The following is a 27,265-nucleotide window of genomic DNA, read 5'->3' on the forward strand; positions in this document are numbered from 1 at the left end:
TGAAACAAAAACTAGTTTAACTAAAAAAGTTCGAGACAGTATCAAACTTGAAGGAAAAGCATATAATTGGGCAGAGAAGGGTGGCAAGTCAGAAGATTGGACAGAATATAAAGAGCAGCAAAGAATGACAAAAAGGAGGGATAAATTAGGGTACGAGAGAAAGCTTGCTAGAAATATAAAGACGGATATTAAGAGTTCTTGTAGATACTTAAGATAAGAGTCAACAAAGTGAGCGTTGGTCCAATAGAAAGTGAGCCTGGGAAAACAAGTGGAAAATAAGGATATGGCAGATGATTCGAACAGATATTTTGCACCGGTCTTCACTACAGAGGATACAAGCAACATCCCAGAAATAGCTGTAAATCAGGAAATGGAAGGGAGGGAGGAACTCAGGAAAATTGCATTCGCCAGGGAAGTGGTATTGAGCAAATTGTTGGAGCTGCGGGCTGACAAGTCGCCAGGTAATGATGGACTTCATCCTCGGGTCTTAAAAGAAGTGGCTGGTGAGACCGTGGCTGTGTTGGTTTTAATTTTCCAAAACTCCCTAGATTTGGGGAAGGTTGCATTGGATTGGAAAATAGGAAATGTAACTACATTTATTCAAATAAGGATGGAGCGAGAAAGCCAGGAACTACAGGCCAGTTAGCAACATCCCTCACTGGGAAAATGTTAGAAGCTATTCTTAGAGATGTTATGGCAGGGCTTTGTAAAAGGGAAAACATGTTTAACCAATTTATTAGAGCTCTTTGAAGAAGTCACATATGCTGTAGAAAAAGGGGAACCATTGGATGTGCTGAACTTCAATTTTCAGAAGGCATTTGACAAGGTGCCACATCGAATGTTATTGCGGAAAATAAAAACTAATGGTGCAGGGGGTAACATATTTGCGTAGATAGAAGCTTTGCTAGCTAACAGGAAACAGAGTAGGCATAAAGGGGCCTTTTTCTGGTTGGCAGGTTGTAACGAGTGCCACAGGGATCAGTGCTGTGGCCTCTACTGTTTACAATTTATATAAATGACTTGGATGAAGGGACAGAAGGTACGGTTGCTAAATTTGCTGATGACACTAAGATAGGTAGGAACTAAGATAAAAGCAAAATACTGCGGATGCTGGAAATCTGAAACAAAAACAAAAATACCTGGAAAAACTCAGCAGGTCTGACAGCATCTGCGGAGAGGAATATAGTTAACGTTCCGAGTCCGAATGACTCTTCAGGTAGGAACTAAGTTGTGAAGCCGGCATAAGGAGGCTACAAAAAGATATAGATAGGTTAAGTGAGTGAGCAAAGATCTGGCAAATGGAGTATAATGTGAATGTGAAATAGTCCATTTTCCCAGGAAGAATCAAAAAGAAGTATATTCTCTAAATGGTGAGAGATTGCAATGCTCTCAGATTCCAGAGGGATCTGGGTGTCCTGGTGCATGAATCACAAAAGGCTTGTTTGCAGGTACAGCAAGTAATTAGCAAAGCTAATAGAATGTTATCGTTTATTGCGAGGGGAATTTATTACAAAAATAGGAAGATTGTGCTTCAGTTGTACAGGGCACTGTTGAGACCACATCCGGAGTACTGTGTACAGTACTGGTCTCCTTATTTAAGGAAGGATGTCAATGCGTTACAAGCAGTTCAGAGAAGGTTTACTAGACCAATACCAGGAATGGGCGGTTTGTCTTATGAGGAAAAGCTGAACAGGCTAGGCTTGTATCCGCTGGGGTTTAGAACAGGAAGAAGCAACTTAATTGAAACCTTTAAGATCCTGAGGGGTCTTGACCATGTGGATGTGGAGATGATGTTTCCTGTTGTGGGCGAATCTAGAACTAGAGGCTGCTGTTTAAAAATCATGTGAGACAGAGATGAGCAGAATGTTTTTCTCTGTGGGCCATGAGTCTTTGGAGCTCTCTTCCTCAAAAGGCGGTGGAAGCAGAGTCTTTGAATATTTTTAAGGCCGAAGCAAATATGTTTTTATAAGCAAGGGGTGAAAGGTTTTCAGGGGTAGGTGAGAGGTTACAATTAGATCAGCCATGATGGTATTGAATGGCAGAGCAGGCTCGAGGGGCCGAGTGGCCTACTCCTGGTCCTCATTCGTATGTTCATATATTTGTATGTAGTTTAGTGCATCTGAAGGCAATGCATTTGAAATGTGAGCCTGGATGTGGTACCACGTTGTGGCTTCAGTGAGTTAGAAGCGACAATAGAACTGCAGTGCGATTGTGTGCCAGGTAATGGGCTCCCTCTGGAAACTGTGTACCCGTCGGTCTGTGATTCAAACTCGGCCAGTGCTGGTTGATGCAAACTAAGCATAATGTTTCTGCTGTGTTGTGTGAAAATAAACAGAAGTATTTTAGTTTCCCTCCTGGATAATGGCAACACCTTGACCAGAGTTACCAGATTCCACCTGTGGTTTTGCGTTGAGTTAGTTTGATGTGTGGGGTGGGGGCAGTGGGCAAGGGTAGCACCTCGGGCCGATGCAATTGTTCTCCATGTTCCTGGGTTCGGGAAGGCCAGAAATGGGCCTGAACTTCATCCACCAGCTCCTGCTGGCCGCTGTGGGGTGAGGGCAGGATTGGACCTCACGCAGACTCCCAGATTTCTGCTCCTCAACCTTGTAAATGGCGAGAATGGTGCCGTTCACCATGAAACTGCCGCACGGCGTGTGTCGATGCCTTTAACACAGGAAGCCAGGTTTGAGGAAACGGGAGTGAAGTAGCCCAGGAGAGGTATCTGAGACAAGGGTCTGTGCCTGGCTTGTTGTTGAGCTCCTTTGCCAAACGAGGCCTGTGAGTCCCAGAAATGAGGGCTGTTGATGTTCAAGGGAGGGAATAGATTGCACAAGTTGGATGGACGTGTTTATTTATCAGTTATCCTGTCTGCCGGCTCCATTTCCACTTGATTACTAGAGTAAACTGATCTGTACAAACACCGAGCATGCTTTCCAAACACTGCACTGGCCCCCCCCGCCACCCTCTGACCTTTCACTCCCCCTAAACCATCCAAACATACACTGCTGGCCAGCTCATATACAACTGTCAGCATATCCCAGTAGACTTCTCATGTGCCTTGGGGTGTTCATTACACTTAAAGATAGCTGTCTCTCCTTCCAAAACTCCTTATCCAACAAAACCCAGTCCTGTCAGGGAGTTGTGTGCATCTCTGCGTTTTCCATAATGCGCAAGTCAATTCTGGTTAACGTGGGAGCTAGTTTTCCACAAAATTATCTTTGCATGGGAAATGCATAACAGGAAGTGGCAATATGATATGATAATTGTAAACGGAGTGGTAGTGCTGAACTGCACTGTAAACTTCACACGGTTGACCTTGCATTGACGTCAACCCTGGTTATGTTTTGAAAGATCTTTCTCCTCCTCCCCCACCCTCTGACTTCTCCTTGTCTAAGGGTTCTGACTCTCACCAGCTCTCCTTTTACTTCCCAGTACTGTCTCCCTTTAGCTGTTGGTCAGGAAGGTTACTAGGAAGGGCAGCGGATTGAAATTGGAGGAGATGGTACTGGTTGAGAGCTGGCACAGGCTTGATGGGGGGAAGGAAGAGTGACCCCCCCCCCCCTCCCAGTTCCAATCTTTCCACAATTCACTGCGGGTTGCCTGGACCAGAAATGTTGGCAGGCTGCCCGATTGTAGATTGTGTGCAATCTCACCTTTGCCCATTAGCTGCGTTCGCACTTTGCAATGGGGTCGGCTGATTCTGCTTGGCTGTCATTCCCCAGGAGACGAAGAGTGTGGGGGTCAAAAGAAATCAGCCAGGATTCCCAGTTCTGACTGCTCTCAACTGGCTTTTGTTCGAAAGTGCGTGTGAGGCTTGTTAAAGGAACAAAATAAACTAAATGTCATGGGAATGTGGCACAGTGCAGGATGTTCTTGAAGAATAGAAAATGGAGTGTTTGTGAGATAGAGAGTAAGACTGATGGAGGAGGCATGCCGGGGCCAGTACTTAGTCTTGTGTTCATCTGGATAAATGGCCTGGAATTCTGGAACCAATTCTAAGCATGTTAAATTTATAGCTGATTCCTAAGTAGGGAGCCAGCAGGAACAGAGAGTGAAGCTAATGGCTTTTCAAAAGGTTCACATCAGTTATGCTGCTCTGCAGAAGATGAAAAATAAAATTTAACGCCATGAAACCCAATGTAGTGATGTTGGCCTGGAAAATACCGACAGATGGGCAGTGAAGGGATTCGCATTGGCAGGAGGAAGCTCTGAAAGGAGCCGGGGGAGGGGGGGAGGGGGGGCGGAAGCAGTAGCAGATACAGCATTTTTTGATGAGGAGAGAATGTGAAGTAAATGGGATTTGGGGAAGCGCGGAGAATAGGTTACACTGAGCTACACAATGCATTTGGGAATTCTGTGCATCAGTTGGCTCGCACCCACATAAAAGCACTGAAGGCAAAAGGCAGGTACTTGAAAGAAAGCAGCTTAAGCTGGGCAGGGAGGGACCTTTCTGAATTGCGAAACCTTTGATGTTATGGTGTCTAGGTAAACGGGAAGGAGAATTGGGCTTGTGTGTTGCTTTAAGTCTTGGGTGAACAGCCCTCCAAACGAATCTTGGGCCCAAGTTGACAATGATCTACCGACTGAAATAGTGGGAGCTAGACGATGGGTTGTGTGCAGGGAAGTGAATCGGGGAGTTGCCTCCCTCCCTCCCCCTCGCCAGCCCTCGCGGCAGTGATTCCGTGCACTGCACGGCAGTTTCTTGTCTTTGACCTTTCCTTTTCCGTGACTGCCCACCCTGTTGTCGGCTGCCGTGCAAAAACGTGTGCGTTGCTTCGGGTTCCTTTTTCCGCGGGCGTGTTTTATTTGTTAACAAAAGCAGATCTGGGTTGGATTATGCTCCTGTGCTCTCTTTTCCAGATGGAGAATTTTATTCCGCGACCCTGAACAACTTCCTTGGCACAGAAGCGGTTATCCTGCGGCATCTGGGGCAACACTACTCGACGAAGACAGAACATCTCGCTTCCTGGCTGAATGGTAAGGTCTCGTAACCACGTACACCCCCTGCATTACTAACTCGCTGATCATATAAACAGTGGGAATTCTGAGGAATGGGATTCTTTGTACAGCAAGCACTGAATGTTAGCATCAGGTCGGCTACAGCACAGGATTAGATAGAGCGATCGAACTCCCCTGATAGATGCTGATAGAGGTCATGTGCATTGCCAGCCTTTTTGTCGAATGCAGATTACTGATGGTGACCATGGAAATTGACGAGTCAAAGTTAACTGGGAAGTCTGCAACATTGCTCCCTATCCCCGAGGCTGGTGCACTGCTATAGGAAAGCTTGAGGCTTTCTCTCCACCCACACGTTCTGCATTGGTTTCATTCTTGTTATGACACCAGAATACTGATTTTTTAAACTCATCTTGGCTCTCCTGCTTCATTCAGTCCTCCAAGAGCCTTTACCTGCTTTCTTCAATTGAAGCAGGAAATCCCTGTTAATATTTCAGTAAAACCAAGAACTACCGCATCTAGCCATAGGACTACCTCATTTCCCCACTCCTACTGATGAAACCACCCCCCCCAGCCCCCACCAACTTTTTTGGAGCTTGCCTCTCCAGCCAGAAACATAGGAACCAAGGAAAAGACAGCAAAAACATAGTATTAACCGAATACCCAAGTGCACACCCCGGTTATATTAGCATCCCTTTCCCCACTGCAGTACAGAAACAGAGGAAAAGCTGCCATTGCTGTGGAGCTTGGAATGGTGAGGCCAAAGCCATTCTGGGGTGATTGCTGTCCTGTCGCACTTGTCGGTGGTGAGGTTGATGTTAAGGGCAGGTTCAGAGCTCCGTTGCATTGCCCAAGGCTGACATGTGAAGCTTCATTTATTTAGACATGATGGCAGTCCATGTGGGAGCTGAAGCCCAGCAGTAATTGGTGATTTGGGGTGAATCACAAAAAAAATTGTGCAGGCTATCATTGTCTTGCTTCAGAGGGTTGCAGATGATGTGACAAAGTGCCAGGTCCCTCTGTAACATCCCAAAACGGAATAAGCTTATAAATTAGTTTGCGCTGATCTCCCCTTCAATCTGCCAGGTGGTGTGGTCTCTCAGACACAGGCCCCATGCCAACATGGGAACAAGTGGGAGACTTGTGCTCAGGGAGTCAGGGCAACACAACCTCCTTTGCAATAACACAAAAGAGAGGATTGGCAGACGGCTTATAATTGTTGGCCCTGGTTTGTGAAAAGTGATGGTTGTAAGTGACAGCCAGGCACTTGTATGGTGTCTGCAGAGGCAGCACATAACTGTGAGGCAGCCAATTCAGTGTCTGGAGCAAGTAAACAGCTCGATGGGCCAAATGGATAAATTAAACAAAGTTGTGGCCTTTGAGGAATTGACTCCCTGGTTGGCTTTTCAGATCTTCAGGTTTTTCCCTTTGTTTCCACACAACCACGTCACCCTGAAAAATGTTTCCTCATCTGCTCCTGCAGGTGAAACCTCTTACTCTTCAGCCCAGTCTCCCATTCAAAAACTCACCCAAAGGCGCCCAGACTTGGGGCTTCACAGCAGAAATCTTTGAAGATGGAAGGACAGGTTGACGTGGCTGTTTTATTTTTTAAAGAGAAGGCAAGTGGGATCCTTGGCTTTATAAATAGATTCTGAGCACAAAAGCCTGGAAGTTGTGCTGAGTGATTATAAATGACTGGCGTGGCCCCAGCTGGAGAGCCGTGTCCAATTCTGGGAACCGCACTTCGGAAAGGATGTCAAGGCCTTTGAGAAGGTGCAGGAGAGATTTACTCGAATGGTTCCAGGGATCATGTTACATGGTGAAGACTGCAGAACCTGGGATTGCTATGCTTCAAGCAGAGAAGGTTATGGAGAAACTTTTATGAGAGGTGTTTGAAATTGTGAGGAGTTTTGATAGACTAAATAGAGAGAAACGGTTTGACTGGCAGAAGGGTCGGTCGCCAGAGGTGGTAAATGAAAATGGATAGCAAAAGAGCCAAAGGAGGAGATGAAGAGATTTTGATGGAGCCAATTGTACCGATCTGTAAAGGTGGCAAAAGCAGCTTTAGTGGAATTTGGAAAAAGGAAAGTGTTGCAGGGTCATGGGAAAAGAGTCAGCAAGTAGACAACTAAAAGAGCAGACATGAGTGTCAAATGGCTGCCTTTTGTGCTACGAAATACTGTTCGTTGTATGTAAGCATTGGGAGTGTGTGTCAGGAGATTATTCAACTGTGTAAATATGACAGGCAAGCCTCCTCCTGCCCTCGTGATGTGCACTTGGCAGTCACTGGCTTGCATTCAGGGGCAGGAGTCATGACTGTTATCTGAATTCTCCTTCCTCGTGTAGAAACACTTGGATCACCCAACTGTTGCCTCAGCCAGCTGGAGACGGGGCACGGATCGAACTGGGGATCTTCCTGGTCTGTACAGCTCAGTTCCAACCATGAGCAGCAACATTTACTCACTGAGGAAAGTTAAAATATCTTGAACGTTGAAGACAGGATTAATCTTTTTTGGAGCATCGCAGCCAAGCTGGGCCTGGTCCTGGCTAATCTCAATGGGTGTGCACCAATCAGCAAGGTTCAACAGACGCTCATCAGGACTGGGAGACCTCTCTGCCCGGGGTGCTGAAACCTGATGGCAATAGTCGAACTGCTGCCTGGCCCGAACTAGGATCTGGCCATTATTTATTCAGTCTATTTGGCCACTTTGTTGCTCCTGTGAAACTCAGTTGCTCTATCAAGCATGTGGATTTTCTTGGGCAAAACCTCTGTTTAATTGGGTGCGACTTCCAGTGATACCTCAGTCCAAATTCAATGATTTGGAGAAGTATACCCACGTGTCTGAAGAGCAAGTTTGAATCCCATTCTTCCTGAACGGTTGTAGGGCTGTGACAAATAACAGTGCATTGGTATCACAAAGTTAGGGCTTATAAGCACACGAAGGAAACGTAAGCTGCTGGCAAACTTCATCGTTCCTCCGAACACTGACTGTTATCCATTTATTCCAGAACCAAACTTTGTTGGCTCCGCGTACATCCAAGAAAGCGCCAACAGCGAGACTGGGGATGATGATAAGATCTACTTTTTCTTCAGCGAGAGAGCTGTAGAGTACGACTGCTACAGAGAGCAGGTGGTGGCAAGGGTTGCTCGTGTGTGTAAGGTAAGATGAGCTTTGACATCTGTCGGCTTGCCAACATGTCAGTCCAATCAAGAGGGTCTTTAAAACAACACCACACTGAGGTGGTTTTTCTGATGGCTCTGTTGCGTGGAATTAATTGTGCAATTTGAGACAGAACAACCCTGAGGACTCATTCTGAGTTTGTGCTGTGTTTGGGACTGAAGAGGGGGCACCCTGTCTCTTTTATTTAATCACACTCCCTAGTTGAGGGCTGTTGAAATTAGTTCTTTTTCCCTTTCTTTCCCTCTCTTCCCCCATCTTTTCCACCCACCCCTCAGGCTAGGGAAGGGATGGAAAAACTGGTGGTAGATGTAGCTATGCAAGTATTTAATGTGAGCCTGCATATTTGCCACCATGTTTTTTTTATTAGCTAGTCTGAGCAGTTTTCTGACCTTTGCATTGATGTTAGAGCACCTTATATCTATGTTATACTTCTGGATCTCTGTGTGTCTTATATGCTGCATCCTTCGTCAAAATGGGTTTCCTTTCGCTGTCAGTTTACTGTGGTACATAAGGTTACTTTGGTAGCCTCTTCCCATTGTATTCTAGTTTTCCTCTGACTCTCCTTGTCTGACAATGTTTAGCCTGTTTATCCCCTCGCTTTACTCCTGGCTGCAGTTTCATGTCACCCGCGCTACTCCCCTCTCCATCTCTCCAAAGTCTTGCTTTAAACTCCGTTATAAGCTCTCTGCATTCTTCGCTGGCCCTAAAAGGCCACGGGTCAGCCTTTGAACATGAATGGAGTTCTCCCTGGTGTCCTGCCAGCATTTCTCCCTCAACCAAAATAGCTAAGTGCACTTCAGAAGAAGTCATATAGGGCTTGAAATGTTAACTCTTGTTTCTCTCTCCACCGACGCTGCCAGACTTGCTGAGTTTCTCCAGGACTTTTTGTTTGTATTTCAGAACTCCAGTACCTGCAGTACTTTCTTCCATTTGACTAAAAGCAGATGATCTGGTCACTGAATACAAAAGTAGGGAGGTTATGATTCAGTAGTACAGCACACTGGTGAGACCACAGCTGGAATATGGGCACAGGATTCCAGATTTTGGTCTCCTTATTTAAGGAAGGATATGATTGCATTAGAAGCAGTTCTGAGAAGGTTTACTAAGCTAAGACCAGGAATGCGTGGCTGTCTTATGAGGAAAGATTGCGTAGGCTAGCCTTGTAACCACTGGAGTTTAGAAGAGTACGAGGCGACTTGATTGAAACATATAAGATGAGGGGTCTTGACAGGGCCAATGTCAAGTGGGATCTTGACAGGGTCAATGTTGAGACGATGTTTCCTCTTGTGGGAGAATCTGGAACTGGGAGTCACTGTGTAAAAATAAGGAGTTGCCCATTGAAGACAGATGCGAAGAAATTTTCTCTAAGGTCAGTGAGTCTGGAACTCCTCAAAAGCCAGTGGAAGCAGAACCTTTGAATGTTTTCAAGGCTGAGGTACATAGATTCTTGGTAAACAAGGGGGTGAAGGGGTACCAGGGGTAGGCGGGAGGTTACAGTCAGATCAGCCATCATCTTATTTAATGGTGGAGCAGGCTCGAAGGGCCGAGTGGCCTACTCCTGTTCCTTGTTCGTATGTATCACAATGCTGTTTGTGTGATCGTGCTGTGTGCAAGTGGCTCCTGTGTTTCCTACATTACAACAGTTGCTACACTGCAAAGATAGTGAATAAAGTAAAACAAGCTGGAACATAATGATGTGTTGAAAGGTTCTGCGTTAAAGTCCTTTCCATTCTTCTCTTCCCTTCCCCTCCACACTGCCCCTTTAATCATCACTTCAGTGAACTGGCAATGCAGTAAGAGATTTTGCTACCTTTGCATCTGTGAAGGTTTTCACCTAGTTACAGTTGTCTCTGACAGACATGAAGCTGTTGGTTGGAGATAATATTTTCATTGAATCCTTATCCCTAATCTCCCAGTGTCAAAGATAACAGCATCTTAGTGCTAACTTCTCTGAGCCTCAACCCCTTCACTTTTCTTCTTGGTGCCGTGAGGCACAATGCTGCCCTGGTATTCCACACCACGTCAAGGTTTAAGCAAAATACTGCGGATGCTGGAAATCTGAAACATCAAGGTTTGTTAGGATCACAGAATCCAGGATTGTTGCAATGCAGAAGGAGGCCATTTGGCCCATCATGTCTGCAGCAGCTCTCCAAATGAGCCTTTACTAATTCCTTTAGTACCATTCTTCCCACTGTGGCTTCATTCAGATTAGAAGACATGCCCCAACTTTCCATCCCCCAGGAGTAACTTATCTCTTGGTGAACTCGTTGCCCAATCCGCATAATTGTTCAACCACAGCTCTCTGTTCTCTACAGTTGCACAGATTTGCACTCTTCCTGCTTTGTTCCTCAGGCTCCTGATGTGCAGAACATTGAGGAATCCTTTCTTGAGCATGATCTGTTGCTTTCCTTTGTGCTGATTGTAGTATGGCTCTACCCTTATATTCTGCCTGCTAGCTTCTCATCTCCGCGCCTGCATTCGAACTGTCATCTCCCATCCCCCTTCCTCTGCTCTGTAACATCTGGTCTCTGCTACAACCTTGTGTTTCTTCCTCCCCCATCATCTCCTTCCTGGTCTAACCTTTTCCAATAAAATCTCCTCCTCCTTCATGCAATGACCGTCCAAAATCCCATCATGAGCAGGGATTCTGTCTCTCTCTCTCTGTCTGGGGGAGGGAGATGAAAGTTATTATGGTTTACAACACTGCCTTGTGACCCCACAGTCCTCATTTCCAATTCAATTATCATCACACAAAGGTCTCCGCACAGCTGCTGAGGGCACTGACTGAGACATTTTTGGACTGCCTCTATCCGATTCCCAGTTGACTTGTTTTCCGCGCTAATTGACAGCGAGATTGGGAGAGGTCACAGGTTTAAGATAAATCTGACATGCGGAGACCAGCTTTGTTCAGTCAGTAACATTCTCATCACTGGTTGGAGAAATTTGAATCCACAGCCAGGTCTAATCTGATTACCAGCAATCTCCGCTGACACTTCATCGCAGCGCTGAGGGAGTGCCACATTGCTGGGGGTGCTGCCTTTTGCCCAAATGATTAAACCGAGGTCCCGCCTCACCCCTCCTCCAGTTCTAGTGTCTTCAGTGTCCCTGACTGTAATTGCTGCCCTGTTGGCAATTGCGCCTTCAACTCTGCAGGCCCTAAGCTCTGAAACTCCCTTCCCAAAGTCCTCTACCACTTTCTCCTCTCTTTAAGGTGATCCTTCAGCCCTGCCTCTTCTTGACCAAGCTTTTGGTCATAGACCCTGGTATCTTTGTATTTGGCTCAACTTATTGAATGTTGTTTGATAATGTTCCTACACAGTGCCTTGGGGAATGGTGCTATGTTCAAGATGCGATGCAAATACATGTTGCCACTTGACTAAGGGTGACATGTCACCATTAACAGAACGGTAGGGGTGGAGGTCTGTTGGTGACTTGGCCAACTTCCTTCCTCAGCCACGATCCCAAAGGTTTCATGGAGCAAATAACTCATGGGTAGTTTTTGATTCCTTGTTGTGGGAGGCAGGTGGCCAGGGTGAGGTGAGGGGGGAAATTATTGTCTACAAATGGGCTGCTATGTTTGAAGACATATTCAACATTGACCATGCTTGATAAATGTTAGTTTGCTCTTTCCAATGGCAGGGCGACATGGGTGGGGCTCGAACCCTTCAGAAAAAATGGACAACCTTCTTGAAGGCTCGCTTGCTGTGCTCGGTCCCTGAGCAACAGCTTCACTTCAACAATTTCCAGTCTGTTTACACGCTGATCGACAGCAACTGGCAGAGCACTGTGTTCTTTGGTATCTTCCGGGCGCAGTGGTAAGTCGAACAGTTCTGATTTCTTTCTTAGCCCTCCAGTCGTCAAAGCCAGCAGTCTCCTCCCTACCCTACCCCCCACCCCCACCCCCCTCTCTCTCTGTCCTGATGCTGACTCTTGGGATAATATCTCTGCCAAGTCTGTGGTGTGCATGTGTAAGCCTGGACCCTTGAGTGGTGGAAAACTACTCAGCTGCCAGGTCATCGCTACTTAGCCTTAGACCTTTCGTAATGCACCTTCCTGGAATGAGGTGTCAGCTGTGGCTCAGTTCATAGCACCCTCGCCTTTGAATCAGAGGGTTGTGGGTTCATGTCCCACTCCCGGAAACCAAGAACTGTGATTGTACTCGAAAAGAGTTGCAATCTGTGACTGTTGATAACTCGAAAAGAGTTTCCTGGGATGAGTGTCTGGATGGAGATCAGGTCCATGATCCCCACCCCACCCAGGGAGGTGAACTCCTGCCCTCGCAGCAAGCTACTGAGCACGACCTTCACAGTCTGTGCGGTTCCACACAAGGCCGTCCAACAGATATCGCTGGCCGCGTTTGCTTGCCCGTCTTAGCCACCAAGTCCTGTCCATCCCTATAGACCAAAGGCCATAAGTTCGTTTTTGGGCAATGCTTGCTGTAAACAGACGAGCAGCTTTTATCTTCTCTGAAGGGACGGGTGTTGAGAGGGATCCAGGCATGTTCAGTGCTGAGGCGCCTGATGGTGCTGTGGGGCTGGGGGAGGGTAAGGACTCCATTGATTTCCATGTGTTGAAAGGGAGAGTGAGTGCACAGCTGGAAGCTTGCTGGCCAGAAGCTGATGAGCTTTCTCGGAAGGCAGTGTAGCCAGTCAGCAGTTTAGCTATCGACCCAGCACTTTATCTTTATCAAAGCACTTTCCCCTGATGGGAAAATGAAACCTGCCTTTCGAGGAATGCAGCAGCGAGACCTTGAAACTTTGGAACACCAATGGCAGGAGGCAAATCTTCCTTGCAGTAGAAATTCCAACCGTGGCACTGCTGAGGCTGAAGGTTTGCCTCCTGTTGTTGTTGTTGTTGTTGTTCTGAGAGTGACATTGCTGCTGGTTCTCACCCTCTGCCCCTCTATGCGTTGGTGCTATCATGAAAGTCTCGCCCCCCCTTAATATCACAGACATGATGTGGAATAGGTAAGAACTGCAGTTGTATGCCTTCCCTCCTCTTCCCAGCTGCCCACCCCTCACTGGAACTCATTGGGGAAACTCACGCCCGAAGGATGATGAGGCAAGGTGAGCTGTTTGCCCAGACAAGTACAACGGGTGTCCTTCCACTGAGTTAGACCCCGAGAGGATCAGCGCAGGGGGTTTCTTGCCCATGATCGCTCTCCAGCAATTCCCAGTGGGCAGAGCCTGTGTGTGATTATCGGGCAGGAAGCTCTGCTCAGCTGCGATGCCCCCTGTAGTCAAACAGCCTGCCAGCATTCACTGCAGCCTGGCACGTTTGAAGGAAGACTGCAGAGCAGCCAAAAGGACCTGCCATTGCCTGCGGAACCACACCTCAGTGAAGCGTTGGTGGTGGGGGGTGGGGGGTGGGGGGGGGGGGGGGTGTGGGAAGGAATGGGGTGAATGTGAGTGATGATGCGAGACTGCGGGGAGGGGAAGACACCTTTCACCTTCTGCCTTATTGGCGAGGAAGCTGGTATAATCTGGCTGGGCTCTGTTGCCTTCGCAGCCGGTATGTGAAGGCACAAACGGCGGGGGATGGAGGCTGCATACTGAAGAGTCGCCCTGCAGCAGGCTGCACCAATGAGATTTTATTTTAATTGTTCCCTGGAGGAGCTCTACGTGCTTGATGAGATGTAGTTTGTTCCCTCGTCGCGAAGATGAGACACTGTAAAGCATAACTGCTGGGCTTAAAGATTGTGTTGGTGGGGGTGGGGGTCGTGAGTGATAAGACCAGCTGGGGGGGGGTGGGGTGGGGGGGTGCAGGTAGTGTGTTTTTTTTCTGATTGCCACTTGGCAGAAGGTGACAAACATGAGCTCAGCAGGCAGCAGCCTGATTTAACATCCTACTGATTTGTGATTTGTTCCCGTTTGTAACCCAACGATACTGGCTTTGAAAGGATCATTCACTGACTTTCAAACTTTTTTTTTGTTGCGTTTTCACATTTTATTTTGCAACGACTGTACATGAAGGCACAGTACCACAACAGAACAATGTACAAGATCTTCTCATGGCCAGCACCTGAAGTGCCTCTAAATTGTCGCTCTTAGAATAAGATGTATGAACGGAAGCATGTCAGAGCCCATTTGCCATGTCAGGTTCAACAAAGCCTGACCATGAGCATCTACAGCAGTTGTTCACCTGGACCTCTGTCTCATCCACTGGAAAGCTCTTGCATTTGTTGTAATCCTCAACCCATGAGCATTTTTCACTCCCAAATGATGCTGGGGCAGAATTTCCTCTGTGATTCAGAAATCCAGGTAACGGACTGCAGAATCTATCCCCTTTTTTTAAAAAAAAATCTACCTCGTTCCAAATACGGGGGGGCATTTGAACTAAACTCTGAACAGGGACAGAGGAGAAAGGGAGCGGTGAGGTGAGCAGGGCAGAAGGTCAGTCAAGGATGAAAAATGAGTTAAATCAACATATCCTACAGCTCCGGGTGTGTTTTAAACAGAAATGAAATTGAAATACAACAAAATGAACTCGGGACCTGGTCAAGGATTTCAAAAATTCAGATTTTGGAGGAAGAAAGATAATCTTTAGCCGTGGACAAGTTAAGCAGATAAAGGCCTGAGAGTCTGGCCTGTGATTGAGACCAGGCTTCTTTCCAGTGCAGCTTGCTATCAGCATTATGCAAGTTTATAAATCAGTGGAATTTTTTTTTTCCACTGCAGTTTGCTTTTGACATTACAGATGTTTTTGTCTGTTGAATCGGCCATCTCACGTCACATGGAGAGCTTCAGCACTGAGTGCCAGAGTAGTTCCAGTTGGCCGGTGTTCCAGGGCAGGCCCTGCATGAGTTTGCTGGAGAGGAAAGCTCCCTCCACACTTTGGTTAATTGTACAGTAATTGAGTATTGCGCTCAGGCTGAAACTGTGCTTGTTAGACGAGGAGCACGTCGGTAACTTATCGCCATAAATCCGAGCAGGAATGTTTAAGGTCTGAGACCCCGGTTCGATCTTTCTCAGCCTGGCTATCTGGAGTAAAACGCACTGTCCCACAGTACAGCATGGGTTAGACACGGTTTTAACAGATGGATTTCTCGCTGGTATCTGTTTCTCCTGTGCCTTGTCTTCCATGATGTAAGGAAGCCGAGCTGCAAGCGTATCACTTCAGGCTTGGCAAAGGAGTGATGAAACAGCTTGAAACGTTCCTGATAAATGGAGCGACCATCTGTAAGTGCCGGGTGCCAAACGCAGAGTGAAGAGCCGTGAGGGTGCAAGCCAGTGTCAGTCAGTTTGTGCGCGCACCGTGATTGCTGGCGGGGGGAGCTTGACGCCTGCGAGGTCGGATGGTGGGGGGGAGTTAGGGTTACCTGCCTGACCGGTGTCTCGACCCTTCTGTCTGCTCACAGGGCCGATGTGGACGTGTCTGCTGTCTGCCAGTACAGAATCAAAGACATCCAACGGGCCTTCGACGGACCCTACAAAGAGTACCGGGACCAGGCGCAGAAATGGGGCCGATATTCGGGCAAAGTGCCAAGTCCCAGGCCTGGAGCAGTAAGTTCCTCTGAGGACAGGCTTTTATCCTATTCCCTTTCAGCGCCAAAAATTCCTGGTTTAGATATCTTCCAGCTTTTGAAGGTTTGAAAAGATATTAAAAATGAGTTTATTATTTTAACATCTCACTCTAAATTTTCATCTCCCCCGCCCCGGCGAAGGTACAGCATTAGTTAGATTACGTACATATAAGATTACATTGGATAAACAGCACAGAAACCGTCTATTTGATGCAACCAATCCATGCTCCTTCCGTGTTTGCTCATCTAAATCTATCATCCTAAGCCTCTATTCCCTTCTCTTTCATACGCTTGTCTAGCTTTCCCATAAATGCATTTATACTAGACGTTCCACATTATCACCACTCTTTTAGGTAAAGAAGTTTCTTCACTGTCCCCTACAGGATTTCTTGATGACCATCTTGTATTGATGACATGTGGTTAAGCTCGTCACTATCGGAGGAGACATTCGCACTGTATCCACTCTATCCAAATATTCCCTAATTTGTACACCTTCTCTACACCCTGTCCAGTGCCTCTATGTCCTTTTTATTATATGGTGACAGCTCGCTGGTCTCGCCAAGGTTCGATACCGCATGGGCATAACTTCCCTGCAGCCTGGCTGAGAGCAAGCTCGAGTTAAGCTGTGAGGAACCTGGGGGTCAGAAAACTTGCCCGCACTGCCTGTCTAACCTTGTACATGGACCATGCTGACGTGGCTTGAGGTACCAGAGGTTGGGCGACCCCTGTGAAGCTGTAACTCAGGAAGAATCTGCACTTTCAGGACAAGGCAGCATTGGGGTGTACTGTAGGGGGAGCGGCAATGGATGCTGAAATCCACTGTGGGTTTCTACTCATCCTGAAGCTGCAGCAACAGGAAAAGACCGTTTAGCCCTACAAACCTGTTTATGGGACATTGTGGCCGATGTGTGTGCAAACTCCGTCAATCAGCCTCGGCTCCATATTCTTTTATACACTCGGTTAGCAAAAAAGTAACTCTTAATAATTTGCATCCAAATGAGCTACCGTCTGCTGCTTTTTGAGAGAGAGAGAGTTTCGCACAACTCTTCCTCTGAAGGAGTGTTTGCTATCTGAATGACCTGGCTCTGATCGTTCAGGTTCTGACCCCTCACCCTCAACGTGCCCACCAGCAGGAAATGTTTATCTCTCCCCTATCAATTCCTTCCCAAATCCTAAAAACCCTGAGAAAAAAAAAAAATCAATTCACCCCATAACCTTAGAATCATAGAAACTTGCAAAGAAGCCCTTTGACTCATGGTGTTCATTCAAGTAGCCATCCAGCCTAATTGGACTTTCCAGCTCTTGATCCATAGCCTTGATAGTGATGGGGATTCAAGTGCATATCCAAGCACTTTTTAACTGTTAGGAGGGCTCTGCCTCTACCACCCTTTTCAGACAGAGAGTTTTGGATCTCCACCACCCCTGGGTGAAAGAGCCGAGATATTCCATGGAATAGAATGCATGTTTGATGTTCCGATGTAAGTTCATGATACGCAAGGACAGACACTGTTCAGACGCTGACAGCAGCAGCATTGATATCGCTGTAGAGTCAATTGGGTCGGGTTCCCAATCTCCTGTAATTTTAGCGGTAGACCCCCAAATAAATGGTGTCAGTGTCTGTGCACGCCTCGAATCTGGGGATTGTGCTGAAGTTATGGCTGCTGATTTGGAGAATCGTCAAGGAACTTGCAACCTACTGTGATTGTAAGCACGCAGCATATGCTGGGGCTCCCAAATTGCCGGGGTTCACCCAGCAGAATGCTCAAACTGTAAGAATCTTGCATCTGCATTGGGCATATTTTAGTCTCCAGCTGTTTTGGGAATATTTGAAAGTACTCGTCTGCCCTTTTGTGAGACTGGGTGACCAATTGAAACCAGTTCACAGTGACACTCGCTCTCCAGCAGGAGTTGGGAGCCCTAATGATTCCTTCCCCCACCACCACCAGCCCCACCACCACCACCACACAGCAAGAGGCGCTAGATTCGCACGTACATAAGAACTAGGAGCAGGAGTAGGCAATTCAGCCCCTCGAGCCTGCCCCGCCATTCATTACGATCATGGCTCTTCTCATTTCGGCCTCAACCCCAATTTCCCACCCTCTCCCCATAACCTTTCAACCCATTACTAATTAAAAATCTGTCTATCTCCTCCATAAATTTATCCAGCATTTATCCCGGCATCCGCTGCACTCTGAGATAGTGAATTCCACAGATTCATGACCCTTTGTGAAAAGTAATTCCTCCTCATTTCTGATTTAAATCTACCCCCCCCCCCGCCCTTAGCCTAAAACTATGGCCTCTTGTTCTAGAATGTACAGCCCCAACCATCCTCTTGCTGGAGATTGATCAGCTGAATGTTTTGCAGTGCGCCTGGGATCTTCCTGTGCTGCGGAACTCTTACCTGCGGCCATCACGAGCAATATTGTTCAAAGTTGATGCATGTGAACGTTCCAGTGTAGGTTTGTCCATTACCTCATGGTGATCTTTTCCCTCATTCCCAGTGCATCATGAACAGCCACAGGCTGCAGGGTTACAACACTTCACTGGAGCTGCCCGACAACACCCTCAGCTTTGCCAAGAAGCACCCACTGATGGACGACCTCGTGCAGCCAGTGGGCCACCAGCCTCTACTCATCCAGAAAAACATCAACTACACGCAGATTGTGGTGGACCGGGTCCTGGCTGCGAGCGGGAATCAGTACGACGTGCTATTTATTGGGACAGGTCAGTCCTGGTTAAGACCTATATTAAGCTAGAAGTGGAAACAGAGGCAGTGTGTCTGTCAGATATTGGGCTGAAATGCAGTTTGGATCGATGTTTTCCGGCAAATTGAGTCAGGCCATTGTAATGCAATTCCTAACGCACAGTGTGCCCCCAGTGGCTGGCACACTGGTGCAAAAGGACGGGATCCAGTTACATGTGTTTTGTTTGGGCAGAACTTAGGGATTGCTTGATGCTGCCATTTGGCACCTCCTTCTGTCCGTTGCCAACGTCCCTCATCTGGGTAAGTGCAGAGCTCTGAAAAATAATTGTTTTAACAGATTTGGGAAAAAAAACCTGAGTCAGAAGATTGCGCCTTTTTGAAATCTCACTTTGCGTTGTTTTTGACACTAGCTTGCAAGGACCAGGCGATTGTGCTGTGGAGAAAAGGAGACGACCACGTGCCTAATGCTTCAATTCTTTTTTAACAGCCTCTTCTTTCGTGGGGATGCGGCCATGGCTGGCGAGACCACCATTTGTTGCCCATTGTTAATTGCCCTTGAGCTGAGCTCTTGCTAGGTTATTTTCAGAGGGCAGTTTAAGAGTCAACCATACTGCTCTTGGCCTAGAGCCTTATGTAGGCCGGACTGAGCAAGAATGGCAGATTTCCTTCCGGAAAACCCTGGGCTTTAGACCAAACGTTTGGGGCAATTTTGAGATCCAGACAGTTTTTAGAAAGTCACCCAACAGCGCTTATTTTTTTTTTGAACGGAGAAACCCAGGCCGAGGCCCCTGATTACAGGATGCTGTTACGGTTCAAAGAAGCAGGAGAAATTATGAGGTGAATTACGAGGTAAATCGGAAGGAAGGAAAACATGAGGAAAGTGAGAAATTCCACAGCATGCAGGGTCCAGAAAAGACTGAGCTCGAGTGAGCAATGGATGATTTGTCTTCATATTTAGTGCAACGGAAGAGGAAAAACGTGCTGGGAACTGGACTTTTATTTTTATTCATTCAGGCCAGCATTTATTGCCCACCCATGGACTACCAAGTAGCTTGTTAGGCCATTGAAGAGGGCATTTAAAAACCAGCCATATTACTGTGGTCTGGAGTCACTTATTGGGCAGGCACGTTAAGGACAGCAGATTTCTTTCCCAAAAGGACGTTCCATGAACCAGATGAATCTTATCCGACAATTTGGTACTTTCATGGTCACCGTCACAGATAATCACTTTTTATTCCAGATTTGTTTAATCAACTAAACTTAAATTCCCCAGTGGTCGTGCCTGTGTTTCAACTCCATTGTCTGGATCACGAGTCTCTGGATTACTCGTCCAGTAACATAACTACTGTGCTACTGTACCCCAAACTGGAGGAAGCAGAGAAATGATCCACCAAACTGTTAAATTTAATTATGGCTTGGCTGTTCTGGTTAGAGAATAAAATGATCTAATTCTGTGATTGGCAGAAAAGCATTGGTCAGAGAAACAGCCTGAGACTGAGTGCAGCAAATGGACGTGGGAGAGACCAAGAAGCTGCAGTGAATCCACGGTCTGTCTCTCTCTCTGTCCAACATCGGAAGGAAAACAATATTGAAAAGGAAAAGCTGTTGAGGAGGAGTGACTAACATGTCCTGAGACCCTGCTACTTAACATTCCCTCTGTGGGGAATCCGCCCTCTTGAAACTGCAGCCAGATTGAACTGGAAGGTGGTACTGACAACAAACAGACTGAAACTGCAGGGATCATGACGTGAAAATGTCTGATGCTTGCAGATGGTTTGTTTTGGAAGCTTTTTATCGACATGTTCAATCCAAAAACGTGAGCACACCCATAATCTGGGAAAGACACTCAAGGCATGATGCAGCAACAACCTCCAATTGCCCACCTTAAATGGGTTAAAATACCCCAAGGAGCAATTTGACACCGAACCACTTGAGAAATGAGGACAGAAAGTTTGGTTGAAACAATGTCTTAAGTAAGGAGAAAGGCAGAGAGGTTTAGGGACGGAACTCCAGCATATAGGGTTGTGGTAGCTGAAGGCTAGATCACCAACTGTGGGTGTGTGGGGGTTTGGGGGGTGCAGTGCAGAAGAGGTCACATCGTGGTAATAGTCACACAATGGCAATATTTAATTATCTCATTGTCTAAATCATTTGGTCCCAGCTGTGAATAAGAGTAAAGCTCCTCTCTTCCCTTGCAATGCCCTTCTTCCTACAATCAAGCATGATATTGCTTATAAGGTGGGGAGGGGGGAAAAGACTAAGTTGACCCACTGTTGACAGGAGGGAACATTACTGTGTCTTGGAACTCTGTGTGAGGGTCAGGAAAAGTGCAGTTGGCCACTCTTGACTTGTCCGTCTGCTGGGAGAGGCCCAATGCCCAACCGCTTGCACAGTCTACATTAGCATTGTGTTATGTTTAACGTCGGACTGTGGAACTGTGCTAGACCCAGAAGGTGTCTGCTTTCGTTCCTTGTCTACCTTGCGAATAATGGATCTCTGGCAGCTGGCTTCCTGTAATTGGCCAAATAGCCATGACTTAAAGTAGAGATAACTTGGCCCAGTCTGGCATCTTATTGGTATGTATCGATGTGTCTTGAAATTACAGGGACAGATTCGGTGAGGTCCTCTGATAGTTCACTCGACAACTGATCCGGCAACACCTTGTTTTTACTGTGGTCGTGCTTATTTTCAAATCCCTCCATGGCCTCGTTCCCCACCTTGTAACCTCCTCTCGCCCCATAACCTTCCAAGATATCTGCACTCCGCTAATTCTGGCCTGTTGTGCGTCCCCTGGTTTCCATCGCTGCAACGTTGATGCTTGTGCTTTCAGGTGCCAAGGCTGTAATGCCTTCCCTAGACCTCTCTCTACTCCTTCATGATGCTGCTTAAAATGTCACCCTTTTACTGATCTTTTGGTCACCTCCCCGAATGGAGTGTGAGGTGGCTCCAGTGTCAGATTACATTTGCCAACACCCTTGGGGCGGTACACACCATGTCAGAGATGGTATAAAGTTGACAGTTGTTCTTGCTTGGCCCTTGTCTAGATTTAGGCTTGAAGAATGGGTCCTCAGGAGAGAGCGGACCGTTTCACGTAAGATCAGCTCACTTCAGGCAGACTAAAGTTGGCACCTTCTGGCCCCTTTGGCTGACTTCACACTAAAGCTAAGAGAGCAGCACTCAGCGTTGACCTTCATCCAGATGTATTTATGTGGTGATTTTTCTGCTTTGGAGGGGTAGTGTTTCGTTTGTTGGAGTTTATTTTAAACAGCTCCTTGAGGCACCTGTTTTTTTTCCTCCCCCCCTCCCTCAATCAATAGGAGCAGGCTGGCTGCACAAGGCTGTGATGATTGGCTCCCAGATGCATATTATTGAAGAGCTCCAGCTGTTCGAGGAAAGGCAGCCAGTGGAAAGCTTGGCCATCTCCAAGAAGAAGGTAAGATGATCCCATCTGGCTGCGCACCAGGATTCGGTCACAGCGGGGCCTTTTCAGACTCAATGCAGCCACCCTGAGCGACTCAGTCAGTTGAGGCTCGGTTGATGTGGTTCCCACGTTTTCCCTGTGCTGTCTGGGTTCTGCCCTCCCGGGTGGTGGGGCTTCCATGATCAGATAACCTGTGGGCGTTCACTGTCCAGGTCACAGAAAGACTCTGGCAACTGCAGCCCGATGTGAGATAATGGCTGCAGGAGTGCCACTTGATAAACTGGGGCCACGTTGTCTTCAGAGGGAGTAGCGGGACAAGGCAAACTGTCATTATTGCACAAAAAAGATAGGCTTTTATTGCTTGGCCTGTCTCCGCCAACCCCCTTGCCCCATTCCTACAAAAAATAACTTTCTCAGCTGGAAGGTTTGGGCAGAAAACAAACTGCCTCAGATGGTATGCAATTCCATCAAAATTTTGAGCATCAATCACAAACCACGGAACTTGGCTGCCTCGGGCCCACCCTCACCCTGTGCTCAATGACTTGGATTGGTTTCTGGTCTGAAAAATGACTCCATGTTCAAATTTTCACTGTTGTTTTTAAATCCCTTTGCAGCCTTGTCTCTCCCTAATTCTGTACTTCACACAGTCCAACAACCCCTTTGGCTATCTAATTCTGGCCTCTTGTGCATCTGCGGTGCACGTTAACTGCAGCTGTGCCTTGTGCTGCTTGGGCTGCAAGCTCAAGGATTTTTTTAACCCTTTCTCCCTCTAAGCCACTGCAGAAAACCTTCCTGCTTCACCAAGTGGCCCTAAGTCTCACACCTGCGGCTCGCTGTCAGGGCTTGTTTGATAATGTTGCTGCAAAGCACCTTGCAGTGTTCTACTGTATTGAGGCTGTTCCATAAACCCAGGCGGTTGTGGTGAAGATGTGCAGAGTGAGCAAAAGTCTCGCATAACTGTATCACTAATCCTGCTGTTCCCTCTCATTCCTTCAGAAGCTCCTGTTTGCTGGGTCTCGGAGTCAGGTTGTCCAGGTACCCTTTGCGGACTGTGAGAAATACAGAAGCTGCTCGGATTGCATCCTGGCAAGAGACCCGTACTGTGTCTGGACAAAACAGGAGTGCACGAGGATTGATGCCTTACCAAAGTAAGGAGCGTGGCTTGTGAATTTGTGGTGGACTTATTTTGAATTCAAGGAAATACATAGCCAGGACCTGGGGCCTTGACCCACTGCTGGGAATGTGAAATAAAAGGCAGGTCAGGAAGCATCAGGTGGAGAGATGAGCGAAGTTAATGTGTGCAATTGCAAACCAAGTCTTCCCTTAATCGCCTCAGCTTTAAGGAGAACAATCTCAGCTTCTTTGACCTCTGTAAATAAATGAACTCCCCCATCGTTGGTATCATCTTGGTGAGCCTCCAGGGCCTTGGCATCAGTCAAGAGGGAAACCAAATGTTAGTGTAATATGGGCACAATGGTTGGTCTAAAGCACATGAGGCGAATGTAAATGTCAGAGGAATTAAGCATGGGAGAGTTATTTCCCGGGCTGACGCTGGGAAGTCCTTCGGAGTTGGGTCGCCCAAGGGCATAGTTCGCACCTGTATGCTGTGGTGTGTGTTGTTGTGTTGTAAGCCACCCACAGCAGGAAGATACGTACTGTGTTAATACCTTGTACGTTAAAGCCACTGCTGTTTGTCTCGTTGTCCTTGGTTTAAGAAAGGGAATGGAGGTCAGATAGGATTTCCATAGCCACCTCATTATTGATTAAAGAATAACGCATGCATTGGGTGAAGACTAGGTTATGCTAATTTGTGATATCTTCCCTTGTTAAATAAGCTATTGATACACGTGAAGATTGGCCACTTGGATGAGATAGCAGACAGCAATTGGCAACCTGGAAACTGTAGTTGAATGAGAGCCAGTGAGTTGGAAGCAATTCAGAGAAGGTTCACGAGGCTGATTTCTGGGCTGAAGGGGCAGGTTGAGTCTCCTCTCATTGGAGTTTAGAAGAATAAAATGTGATTTTATTGAAACATAGAAATATCTGAAGGGACTTGACAGGCTGAGAGAATGTTCCCCCCTCGAGGGGGAATGTAGAACTAGGGGGCACAGTTTAAAGATAAGGGATCTCCCATTTAAGACAGAGATGAGGAGGAATTTCTTCTCTGAGGGTCCACTGGTCTTTGGAATTCTCCACCCCAGTGAACTGGGGAGGCTGAGTCATTGAATATAATCAAGTCTGTGTTGGGTCAGATTTTGGGAGAGGCAAGGAAGTTAAGGGTTCTGCGGGGCAGGCAGGAAAGTGGAGGAAAGTCAGAATCAGATTGGCTATTATCTGACCGAACGGTGCGGAAGGTTCCAGCCTACTCCTGCTCCGGTTTCTTATGATCTTATCTTATAAATTCAGAAGAGAGGAACATGACATTGATTCAAAAATTGATTGAGACTATTCACAAGCTCTTGGGGTGAAAACAATTGAAGCAAACTTGATTCATAAACCTGGGCACACTGAATGTAAGGTTCTCAGTGTAGTTATGCTGAAACTCTCGATCTGTTTCATGACTTTTTATTTAGTCCACATCCAGCTAATATCCAAGGGTACATAGTTTCCTTGCAGGAAGAGCGTTGAGGCTTTGAATTCTGGGGCGTCTTCTGTTTATTGTCAGTCCACTGGGACTAGAGCATTGTGTTTAAAGGAAGCGATCATTGGAGACGTGAATTGCTGAAATGAATCAGTGCTGGGCCCCCGACTCCTGGCACTCCCTCACCTTGTTGCCTTCAGATCTCAAACATTTCCTTTTCACAGGAGTGGGGGAGGGGTAGACATTGTGTCCTGAAGCACTTGGTGAACTGGTGGTGTTAGAGCCGGTTCAGTGACAAGAGACCTGCACATTGTGTTGTGTGTGGATGGCCAAGCGTGAGCCAATGAGGGTTGTCTAGGTTGTCTTTGCCCCCTAAAAATTGGCAAGAGGAATTTAACATTTGGCTGTTGTGTTGACCTCCCTGTTGAGTTGCCCATGTGTGCATTTCTGTCAGGACTAATCCCAGGTCACTCCTGTGCTTTTTCTTAGGGTTCTTGATTTCGACCAGGATGTAGACCAGGATATAGAGTTTGCAGATGTCAGTCTGTGCCATCGCACTAAAGGTAACAGGAGCTCAGTGCCTTGGGCAGGGTGGGTGGTCAAGCAATTGTTTCTCTTGGCATTGGCAGCATTGGGAAGATGCCAATGTAAAAACATTGATTCCCGTCAGGAACAGGCAAGCTACTGTTACTGAGTTCACAGGCAGCCAGAGGAAATAACAACTTTAAACCCCCTTCCTGCTACATGAATTACATTGCTTGTGCCCTTCCTCATTTTCTCCCCCTCCCCACAAAGGCTGGTTGGGTATCACTGCCCATGCTTTGCGTCCCTGCCTCAGCCGAGAGTATTGCCATCAGCTGCGTTCCTTCATTGGATGAGACCAGGAGCTGTCCCTGAGCCTGAGGTCTCGGGACGACTCTCCTCTGTGCTGAGATTTCCTAACTGAGCACAGGTCATGGATCAAACCTGGGACAATGCAATTGCTGTTGGTGTTTGTCCCTGTTCCAGCTAAGGCAATATACTTATATTGCCACACAGCAGTAGGAGAGCTCGTCCAATATTGTACTGAAAATCGCCTGATGCACATGACTTGTAGCCTAGCTGCAGTGGTCGCACTCTTCTTTGAGTTAATTGTTCGAACCCCACTCCAGGGACGAGCCTAAAGTCCAGCTTGATGCTCTAGTGCAGTACTGAGCAAGTGCTGCACTGCTGGAGGTGCCATCTTTCAAACAGGATATTAAATTGAGGCCCTATCTGCTTTATTGGGTGGAGATAAAAGATCCCAAAACACTATTACAAAGAAGAGCTGGGGAGTTCTCCCTGGTGTCGTGGCCAATATTTACCCTAGACGTAATCAGATTATCTTGTCAATATCACATATCTGTGGGAGCTTGCTGTGTGCAAATTGGCTGCTGCGTTTGCTATGTTGCAACAGTGACTACACGTCAAAAGTAACTTCATTAGCTGTAAAGCACTTTGAGACATCCGGAGGTTGTGGACCGTGCTGTATAAAAGTGTATTCCTTTTGCCACTTGCCAGCCACCATGATGTTTGCATTGAGTAAAGGCTGATGCGCTGTCTTTGTTTCTACATCTGTTTTTTTTTCCAGATGACTTGAAGATGAAGAACCTCACCATTGTAGCTGGCACGAACATCTTCCTGCCTTGCCAACTCATCTCCAACCTGGCCGTGCCCAAGTGGACATTTCAGCAGCAAGACCTTGCCCACGTATCTGACGCCAACTATGAGATACAACGAAAAGCCTTGTTAATATCAGATGTGGGGTCACAGCACGGTGGCAGCTACAGCTGTTACTCGGAGGAGAAACGCGAGCCCTTTCTTATGGGCAAGTACTCGCTCAGTGTTGTTTCGAATAGAGCCATGGCGTTGGAGAGCCAAGCTGCAATAGGTACTCTGGGACTGGTGTGGCTGTACGTCTTTGTCCTGGGCATAGTCTGCGTCTGCTTGTTAGGAGTGGTCATCTATCTGAATCGCAAGCTGAAGGAGAGGCGAGAGAAAACGGTGGTGACTAAGGAAGCTGATCGTGTTAATGTGTACCCCACCGAGCGCATCCTGCCCAAGGAGCTGCCCAAAGGCACCAAGTTCATTCCCAGCCAGACGTCGAGCTCGGACGAGAAGCTATGGGAGTCGCCCTCCTACTATTACTCTGACGGCTCCCTGAAGATCGTCCCCGGCCATGCCCTGTGCCAGAACGGGAGCTCGCCGTCGCACAACGGCACTGCCAACGGGATCCCTGGGCAGCCCCTGCCCACCGCCGTCCAGTCCCCCACCCGCCTTAACCTGGCCAACATCCGCGGGGCCAACACCAACGGCTACATCCGGCTGCAGCTGGGCGAGGAGGTAGTGGACCCTTTCTCAGAGGAGCTGAGGAAGAAACTGAAGCAGCGGCAGATGTTGCCCGATGCAAACCCGGAGGAGTCCTCAGTGTGAGGGACTGTTGGCTCTCCATTCAGCATAAGGCTACCTCACCTTTTGTGTAAATAGGACAGAATAAAAACAAACACACGTTGAAGCCTAAACTTTGTCAAGATTATGTATATATTCCACAATACACCTGCTTTTAAAACATAAAGATTTAAAGTTCCCAACCAAAACAAATCCCTAAAACGTAACACATCTAACTTCGCACAGACTGTCTATATACACTGTACCTGCCATCTCTCCAGCCAAGTTTGTGTGATACTGTGAACAGGAAGAGAGGCGCCGAACTGGGATACTTTCCCCCTTCTTACAAAGATTGCTGTGGTTCGAGGTGGATGCCAGGTTGTCAGGTAGGTGTAAATCTATCACGGGCGTTGAGGGCTTTCTGTTCTGTGATGGGTTAAGGTGCATGGACTGGCCAGGAGTCTCAGCCTCTCTTCACAAAGGCAATGTGTGG

General features: G+C 47.3%; 1 protein-coding gene across 2 annotated transcripts in view; it reads left to right on the top strand.

Annotated features, from left to right (window-relative positions):
* sema4c (sema domain, immunoglobulin domain (Ig), transmembrane domain (TM) and short cytoplasmic domain, (semaphorin) 4C) overlaps positions 1 to 27,054 on the top strand; it is an 82,880-nt gene extending 55,826 nt beyond the window's left edge. For both annotated transcript variants that reach the window (XM_078565469.1, XM_078565470.1), the window contains exons 7-15: positions 4,861 to 4,977; positions 7,966 to 8,117; positions 11,778 to 11,953; positions 15,496 to 15,640; positions 18,162 to 18,384; positions 21,682 to 21,797; positions 22,782 to 22,933; positions 24,856 to 24,929; positions 25,976 to 27,054. In XM_078565469.1, the coding sequence (XP_078421595.1) occupies positions 4,861 to 4,977; positions 7,966 to 8,117; positions 11,778 to 11,953; positions 15,496 to 15,640; positions 18,162 to 18,384; positions 21,682 to 21,797; positions 22,782 to 22,933; positions 24,856 to 24,929; positions 25,976 to 26,817 (1,997 nt within the window). In that variant the 3' untranslated portion in view covers positions 26,818 to 27,054. The remainder of the gene's footprint in view (positions 1 to 4,860; positions 4,978 to 7,965; positions 8,118 to 11,777; positions 11,954 to 15,495; positions 15,641 to 18,161; positions 18,385 to 21,681; positions 21,798 to 22,781; positions 22,934 to 24,855; positions 24,930 to 25,975) is intronic.
* The last annotated feature ends 211 nt before the right edge of the window (positions 27,055 to 27,265 follow it).

This window comes from Cetorhinus maximus, chromosome 20 (assembly GCF_964194155.1).
Source record: "Cetorhinus maximus chromosome 20, sCetMax3.hap1.1, whole genome shotgun sequence".
Lineage (NCBI taxonomy): Eukaryota > Metazoa > Chordata > Chondrichthyes > Lamniformes > Cetorhinidae > Cetorhinus > Cetorhinus maximus.